This window comes from Oncorhynchus gorbuscha, unplaced genomic scaffold (genome assembly GCF_021184085.1).
Source record: "Oncorhynchus gorbuscha isolate QuinsamMale2020 ecotype Even-year unplaced genomic scaffold, OgorEven_v1.0 Un_scaffold_2075, whole genome shotgun sequence".
NCBI lineage: Eukaryota > Metazoa > Chordata > Actinopteri > Salmoniformes > Salmonidae > Oncorhynchus > Oncorhynchus gorbuscha.
In genome coordinates this window covers 28983-38663 of record NW_025746671.1, presented here as the reverse complement: position 1 = coordinate 38663, position 9681 = coordinate 28983, and the positions used below count along the sequence as shown (strand labels likewise).

The following is a 9681-nucleotide window of genomic DNA, read 5'->3' as shown; positions in this document are numbered from 1 at the left end:
CCTATGGGTCGGGTCAGGAGTGTTGTGCTAGTGACGAGGGCCCCCGGGTCGGGTCAGGAGTGTTGTGGTAGTGACCCCCGGGTCGGGTCAGGAGTGTTGTGGTAGTGACGAGGGCCCCGGGTCGGGTCAGGAGTGTTGTGGTAGTGACGAGGGGCCCCGGGTCGGGTCAGGAGTGTTGTGGTAGTGACGAGGGGCCCCGGGTCGGGTCAGGAGTGTTGTGGTAGTGACGAGGGGCCCCGGGTCGGGTCAGGAGTGTTGTGGTAGTGACGAGGGGCCCCGGGTCAGGTCAGGAGTGTTGTGGTAGTGACGAGGGGCCCTGGGTCGGGTCAGAGGTTCTTTATGTACCCCGTTAGATGAATAAGGAGCTTGTATAATATGTAGTACCTAGTTGAAGCAATACAAGCGGACAGGCAGACAGGAAGTCCTGGAAAATCACTCAGTACACCTTATTTTCTGTTACTATGGAAACCAGCTGACTGGTTACTATGGGGATCACTGATCCACTACAAAATGGCTGCCCAGGCTGCAGAGTGCCGTGGTGCAGTAGCTGTCTGTCACCTCCAGGGGGCGTCATCCTGCCTCACCTCTCCTTGTTCCGGGCGTTGTCACGGTGATTTGGCGTCAGATAGTTCCATCTACGTGTTTTTAAATGTTCTTCCAGCCTCGTGAAAACAGACAACTGTTTGTATCTTCTGGATTTAAGGCAACTTATCATGTTTGTGATGATTTTAATAAAACGTTTTCTTAAAAAATAAAAAATGTACAAATGTTTGAATACAAACCCTCTACGGCGTATCCAGTAAACGCTGTATAGAAAATATATAGATATGCTTTTTTCTATTTTTAAAATGTACAAATGTTCCCGGAGCTCTTTCTTCCCCCCGAGCTTCCTGTTTCTCTGTTCATATGTTCTGTACATCCCTCAGCAGCCTCCTCTCCTCTCCCTCTTTCAGAAACACAATATCAACAATTGTTATGTACAGCGAGGGGTTTCAGGAGGAGTCTGTGCAGGGTGATGGGGGCGGGGGGTAGAGGTGGTGAGAGTAGGAGCGCTCCGTATAGGGGGAGGGGGGGCAGCTCTCACAGTTCTCCTCCGCTGACAGGTACTGGCTGCGGGGGGTGGGGGGTGGGGGAAAGGGTTCCGAGTCGTAGTTCAGGTCGCTGGTGTAACCTTTGGCGACGCCGGAGTTGGAGGTGGGCGGGGCGCGGCGTCCGGGGGTGTAGTCGCTGTCGCAGACGTCCGTGGAGCAGGGGGTTGTGGGAGGGGCGAAGTGACTGTAGGTGTAGGGACGGTAACTGGGGACAGGAAGGAGAGCAGATACATTAATTAGCACGACAGAAGAAGAGATCAGTCTCCAGACACACGTTACCAACCTGGTGTACATTTACATGACTGACTGTTTGAAGAAGAGATCAGTATCCAGACATTATGAGAAGACGGGCTCAGCGGAGGTCAGAACCAGAACCAGTCAGAACCAGAAGCAGACAGAACCAGTCAGAACCAGAACAGAACCAGAACCAGTCAGAACCAGAACAGAACCAGTCAGAACCAGAAGCAGACAGAACCAGTCAGAACCAGAAGCAGACAGAACCAGACAGAACCAGTCAGAACCAGAACCAGTCAGAACCAGAACCAGTCAGAACCAGTCAGAACCAGACAGAACCAGAAGCAGACAGAAGCAGACAGAACCAGTCAGAACCAGAAGCAGTCAGAACCAGAAGCAGACAGAACCAGTCAGAACCAGAAGCAGACAGAACCAGAACTAGTCAGAACCATTCAGAACCAGAGTCGCTCTGGATAAGAGCGTCTGCTAAATGACTTAAATGTAATGTAAATGTAACTAGTCAGAACCAGTCAGAACCAGAACCAGTCAGAACCAGTCAGAACCAGAACCAGTCAGAACCAGAAGCAGACAGCAAATGATCAGACCTGTAGTTTCATATGTTGACTAGTCTTCCTGGATATGTCATTATATTATTACTATAATATTAACATTATATTACTACTATAATATTAACATTATACTACTACTATAATATTAACATTATATTACTACTATAATATTAACATTATATTACTACTATAATATTAACATTATATTACTACTATAATATTACCATTATATTACTACTATAATATTAACATTACATTACTACTATAATATTAACATTATATTACTACTATAATATTAACATTATATTACTACTATAATATTAACATTATATTACTACTATAATATTAACATTATATTACTACTATAATATTAACATTATATTACTACTATAATAGTAACATTATATTACTACTATAATAGTAACATTATATTACTACTATAATATTAACATAATATAAACATTATATTACTACTATAATATTAACATTATATTACTACTATAATATTAACATTATATTACTACTATAATATTAACATTATATTACTACTATAATAGTAACATTATATTACTACTATAATATTAACATTATATTACTACTATAATATTAACATTATATTAACATTACTATAATATTAACATTATATTATTACTATAATATTAACATTATATTACTACTATAATATTAACATTATATTACTATAATATTAACATTATATTACTATAATATTAACATTATACTAACATTACTATAATATTAACATTATATTATTACTATAATATTAACATTATATTACTACTATAATATTAACATTACATTACTATAATATTAACATTACATTACTACTATAATATTAACATTACATTACTACTATAATATTAACATTACATTACTACTATAATATTAACATTATATTACTACTATAATACTAACATTATATTAACATTATATTAACATTACATTACTACTATAATATTAACATTACATTACTACTATAATATTAACATTACATTACTACTAGAATATTAACATTATATTAACATTATATTACTACTATAATATTAACATTATATTACTACTATAATATTAACATTATATTAACATTATATTACTACTATAATATTAACATTACATTACTACTATAATATTAACATTATATTACTACTATAATATTAACATTATATTACTACTATAATATTAACATTATATTACTACTATAATATTAACATTATATTACTACTATAATATTAACATTATATTACTATAATATTAACATTATATTACTACTATAATATTAACATTATATTACTACTATAATATTAACATTATATTACTACTATAATATTAACATTATACTACTACTATAATATTAACATTATATTACTACTATAATATTACCATTATATTACTACTATAATATTAACATTATATTATTACTATAATATAACATTATATTACTACTATAATATTAACATTATATTACTACTATAATATTAACATTATATTACTACTATAATATTAACATTATATTACTACTATAATATTAACATTATATTACTACTATAATATTAACATTATATTACTACTATAATATTAACATTACATTACTACTATAATATTAACATTACATTACTACTATAATATTAACATTACATTACTATAATATTAACATTATATTACTATAATATAACATTATATTACTACTATAATATAACTACTATAATATAACATTATATTACTACTATAATATTAACATTACATTACTACTATAATATTAACATTATATTACTATAATATAACATTATATTACTACTATAATATAACATTATATTACTACTATAATATTAACATTACTACTATAATATTAACATTATATTACTACTATAATATAACATTATATTAACATTATATTACTACTATAATATTAACATTATATTACTACTATAATATTAACATTATATTAACATTATATTACTACTATAATATAACATTATATTACTACTATAATATTAACATTATATTACTACTATAATATTACCATTATATTACTACTATAATATTAACATTATATTACCATTATATTACTACTATAATATTAACATTATATTACTACTATAATATTAACATTATATTACTACTATAATATTAACATTATATTAGTACTATAATATTAACATTATATTACTACTATAATATTAACATTATATTATTACTATAATATTAACATTATATTACTACTATAATATTAACATTATATTACTACTATAATATTAACATTATATTACTACTATAATATTAACATTATATTACTACTATAATATAACATTATATTACTACTATAATGAGAGACAACCGTGGCGAGGAGAGACAACCGTGGCGAGGAGAGACAACCGTGGCGAGGAGAGACAACCGTGGCGAGGAGAGACAACCGTGGCGAGGAGAGACAACCGTGGCGAGGAGAGACAACCGTGGCGAGGAGAGACAACCGTGGCGAGGAGAGACAACCGTGGCGAGGAGAGACAACCGTGGCGAGGAGAGACAACCGTGGCGTGGAGAGACAACCGTGGCGGGGAGAGACAACCGTGGCGGGGAGAGACAACCGTGGCGAGGAGAGACAATCGTGGCGAGGAGAGAGGGTTACCTGTATGAACGGTGCGTTGACGGGCTGTTGGAGGAGTAGCCAAACTCCATGGTGTACTGAGACCTGACGGTCGCAGGAGATGGAGGAGGGTTCAGGATCTGGAGAGGAGACAGAGAGGAGAGAAAGAAGAGGAGATGGAGGAGAGAGGAGAGAAGAGGAGAGAGAGGAGAGGAGAGAAAGAAGAGGAGAGAGAGGAGAGGAGAGAAAGAAGAGGAGAGGGAGGAGAGAGGGAGGAGAGAGAAGGAGGAGAGAAAAGGAGAGGAGGGAGAAGAGGAGAGAAAGAAGAGGAGAGGGAGGAGAGAGGGAGGAGAGAGGAGATGGAGGGAGGAGATGGAGGGAGGAGATGGAGGGAGGAGATGGAGGGAGGAGATGGAGGGAGGAGATGGAAGGAGGAGAGAAGAGGAGGAGGAGAGAAAGAAGAGGAGATGGAGGAGAGAGGGAGGAGAGAGGGAGGAGAGAGGGAGGAGAGAGAAGAGGGAGGAGAGAAAAGGAGAGGGAGGAGAGAAAAGGAGAGAAAGAAGAGAGGGAGGAGAGAGGGAGGAGAGAGGGAGGAGAGAGGGAGGAGAGAGGGAGGAGAGAGGAGATGGAGGGAGGAGAGAGGGAGGAGAGAGATGGAGGAGAGAGGAGATGGAGGGAGGAGAAAGAGGAGAGAGGAGGAGAAAGAGAGACATGGAGAAGTTCAAAATCAAATCGTTATTCATCACATGCGCCAAATAGAACAGGTGTAAAATTTACAGTGAGATGTTGACTTATGAACTATTTCCCACAATGCAGTTAAAATGTTACTAAATAAATAAAGGAAATAGAGTCAACGAGCAGGGGTACCAGTACCGGGTCAACGTGCAGGGGTACCAGTACCGGGTCAACGAGCAGGGGTACCAGTACCGGGTCAACGAGCAGGGGTACCAGTACCGGGTCAACGTGCAGGGGTACCAGTACCGGGTCAACGAGCAGGGGTACCAGTACCGGGTCAACGAGCAGGGGTACCAGTACCGGGGTCAACGTGCAGGGGTACCAGTACCGGGGTCAACGTGCAGGGGTACCAGTACCGGGTCAACGCGCATGGTTACCAGTACCGGGTCAACGTGCAGGGGTACCAGATAGTTGAGGTAATATGTACATGTAGGTAGAGGTAAAGTGACTAGACAATCAGGATAGATAATAAACAGTAACAGCAGTGCGTCGTGCTGAACCCGCCCCCTAATGAGGTAACATAACTGAACCCGCCCCCTAATGAGGTAACATAACTGAACCCGCCCCCTAATGAGGTAACATAGCTGAACCCGCCCCCTAATGAGGTAACATAGCTGAACCCGCCCCCTAATGAGGTAACATAGCTGAACCCGCCCCCTAATGAGGTAACATAGCTGAACCCGCCCCCTAATGAGGTAACATAGCTGAACCCGCCCCTAATGAGGTAACATAACTGAACTAGTCGTGCTGAACCCGCCCCCTAATGAGGTAACATAATTGAACTAGTCGTGCTGAACCCGCCCCTAATGAGGTAACATAATTGAACTAGTCGTGCTGAACCCGCCCCTAATGAGGTAACATAGCTGAACCCGCCCCCTAATGAGGTAACATAACTGAACGCGCCCCTAATGAGGTAACATAACTGAACGCGCCCCCTAATGAGGTAACATAGCTGAACCCGCCCCTAATGAGGTAACATAACTGAACCCGCCCCCTAATGAGGTAACATAGCTGAACTAGTCGTGCTGAACCCGCCCCCTAATGAGGTAACATAACTGAACCCGCCCCTAATGAGGTAACATAACTGAACTAGTCGTGCTGAACCCGCCCCTAATGAGGTAACATAGCTGAACCCGCCCCTAATGAGGTAACATAACTGAACTAGTCGTGCTGAACGCGCCCCTAATGAGGTAACATAGCTGAACCCGCCCCCTAATGAGGTAACATAGCTGAACCCGCCCCCTAATGAGGTAACATAACTGAACTAGTCGTGCTGAACCCGCCCCTAATGAGGTAACATAACTGAACCCGCCCCTAATGAGGTAACATAACTGAACTAGTCGTGCTGAACCCGCCCCTAATGAGGTAACATAACTGAACTAGTCGTGCTGAACCCGCCCCCTAATGAGGTAACATAACTGAACGCGCCCCCTAATGAGGTAACATAACTGAACTAGTCGTGCTGAACCCGCCCCCTAATGAGGTAACATAACTGAACTAGGTTGAGCCTAACAAATGGTTAACGGTCCGGTTCCCCAGTAGTCTAGTTTCAGAACAGCCCTTATTATGAGTCATACCTTCTGAACGGTACGGGCCAGAACCTGGCCATGAAACGCAGTAGGCTAGGTGGGAGGGTTGAGGGGACCTGGCTATGAAACGCAGTAGGCTAGGTGGGAGGGTTGAGGGTACCTGGATATGAAACGCAGTAGGCTAGGTGGGAGGGTTGAGGGGACCTGGATATGAAACGCAGTAGTCTAAGTGGGAGGGTTGAGGGGACCTTGATATGAAACGCAGTAGGCTAGGTGGGAGGGTTGAGGGGACCTTGATATGAAACGCAGTAGGCTAGGTGGGAGGGTTGAGGGTACCTGGATATGAAACGCAGTAGTCTAAGTGGGAGGGTTGAGGGGACCTTGATATGAAACGCAGTAGGCTAGGTGGGAGGGTTGAGGGGACCTGGATATGAAACGCAGTAGGCTAGGTGGGAGGGTTGAGGGGACCTGGATATGAAAAGCAGTAGGCTAGGTGGGAGGGTTGAGGGGACCTGGATATGAAAAGCAGTAGGCTAGGTGGGAGGGTTGAGGGGACCTGGATATGAAACGCTGTAGGCTAAGTGAGAGGGTTGAGTGAGACTACAAATTGAAAGACGGCCTACGTTTCTCGACTCAAGGGAGAGAAGAACATACCTGGACTGTTTAACTATTCAACTCAATGCTGCTATAGTTTCTCATTAAAACACACCTGTTATTCAACTCAATGCTGCTATAGTTTCTCATTAAAACATACCTGTTATTCAACTCAATGCTGCTATAGTTTCTCATTAAAACATACCTGTTATTCAACTCAATGCTGCTATAGTTTCTCATTTGGTAATGCAGGTTGTGTTGGTTAACCAGGAAAAGGGAAGCTAACTAGATGACTGGTGGGGACTGGTTCGGTTTGAGGAAGCTAACTAGATGACTGGTGGGGACTGGTTCGGTTCGGGGAAGCTAACTAGATGACTGGTGGGGACTGGTTCGGTTTGAGGAAGCTAACTAGATGACTGGTGGGGACTGGTTCGGTTCGGGGAAGCTAACTAGATGACTGGTGGGGACTGGTTCGGTTCGGGGAAGCTAACTAGATGACTGGTGGGGACTGGTTCGGTTCGGGGAAGCTAACTAGATGACTGGTGGGGACTGGTTCGGGACGGGGAAGCTAACTAGATGACTGGTGGGGACTGGTTCGGTTCGGGGAAGCTAACTAGATGACTGGTGGAGACTGGTTCGGTTCGGGGAAGCTAACTAGATGACTGGTGGGGACTGGGTCGGGGCGAGGAAGCTAACTAGATGACTGGTGGGGACTGGTTCGGTCGGGACGCGGAAGCTAACTAGATGACTGGTGGGGACTGGTTCGGTCGGGACGCGGAAGCTAACTAGATGACTGGTGGGGACTGGTTCGGTCGGGACGCGGAAGCTAACTAGATGACTGGTGGGGACTGGTTCGGGGAAGCTAACTAGATGACTGGTGGGGACTGGTTCGGTCGGGACGAGGAAGCTAACTAGATGACTGGTGGGGACTGGTTCGGTCGGGACAAGGAAGCTAACTAGATGACTGGTGGGGACTGGTTCGGTCGGGACAAGGAAGCTAACTAGATGACTGGTGGGGACTGGTTCGGGGAAGCTAACTAGATGACTAGTGGGGACTGGTTCGGGACGAGGAAGCTAACTAGATGACTGGTGGGGACTGGTTCGGGGAAGCTAACTAGATGACTGGTGGGGACTGGTTCGGGGAAGCTAACTAGATGACTGGTGGGGACTGGTTCGGTCGGGACGAGGAAGCTAACTAGATGACTGGTGGGGACTGGTTCGGGACGAGGAAGCTAACTAGATGACTGGTGGGGACTGGTTCGGTACGAGGAAGCTAACTAGATGACTGGTGGGGACTGGTTCGGTCGGGACGAGGAAGCTAACTAGATGACTGGTGGGGACTGGTTCGGTCGGGACAAGGAAGCTAACTAGATGACTGGTGGGGACTGGTTCGGGGAAGCTAACTAGATGACTGGTGGGGACTGGTTCGGGACGAGGAAGCTAACTAGATGACTGGTGGGGACTGGTTCGGTTCGGGGAAGCTAACTAGATGACTGGTGGGGACTGGTTCGGGACGAGGAAGCTAACTAGATGACTGGTGGGGACTGGTTCGGTTCGGGGAAGCTAACTAGATGACTGGTGGGGACTGGTTCGGTTCGGGGAAGCTAACTAGATGACTGGTGGGGACTGGTTCGGTCGGGACGAGGAAGCTAACTAGATGACTGGTGGGGACTGGTTCGGTTCGGGGAAGCTAACTAGATGACTGGTGGGACTGGTTCGGTTCGGGGAAGCTAACTAGATGACTGGTGGGGACTGGTTCGGTACGAGGAAGCTAACTAGATGACTGGTGGGGACTGGTTCGGTCGGGACGAGGAAGCTAACTAGATGACTGGTGGGGACTGGTTCGGTCGGGACAAGGAAGCTAACTAGATGACTGGTGGGGACTGGTTCGGTCGGGACAAGGAAGCTAACTAGATGACTGGTGGGGACTGGTTCGGGGAAGCTAACTAGATGACTGGTGGGGACTGGTTCGGGACGAGGAAGCTAACTAGATGACTGGTGGGGACTGGTTCGGTTCGGGGAAGCTAACTAGATGACTGGTGGGGACTGGTTCGGGACGAGGAAGCTAACTAGATGACTGGTGGGGACTGGTTCGGTTCGGGGAAGCTAACTAGATGACTGGTGGGGACTGGTTCGGTTCGGGGAAGCTAACTAGATGACTGGTGGGGACTGGTTCGGTTCGGCGAAGCTAACTAGATGACTGGTGGGGACTGGTTCGGTTCGGGGAAGCTAACTAGATGACTGGTGGGGACTGGTTCGGGGAAGCTAACTAGATGACTGGTGGGGACTGGTTCGGGGAAGCTAACTAGATGACTGGTGGGGACTGGTTC

General features: G+C 43.5%; 1 protein-coding gene across 1 annotated transcript in view; it reads right to left on the bottom strand.

The window, feature by feature from the left end:
* Positions 1 to 711: 711 nt before the first annotated feature.
* The window catches only part of LOC124024918 (low-density lipoprotein receptor-related protein 6-like), a gene marked incomplete at its 5' end in the record, with an annotated part of 35570 nt that continues 26600 nt past the window's right edge, over positions 712 to 9681 (bottom strand). Inside the window, 2 exon segments of the mRNA XM_046338653.1 lie at positions 712 to 1296; positions 4536 to 4633. Coding sequence (XP_046194609.1) covers positions 993 to 1296; positions 4536 to 4633 — 402 coding nt within the window.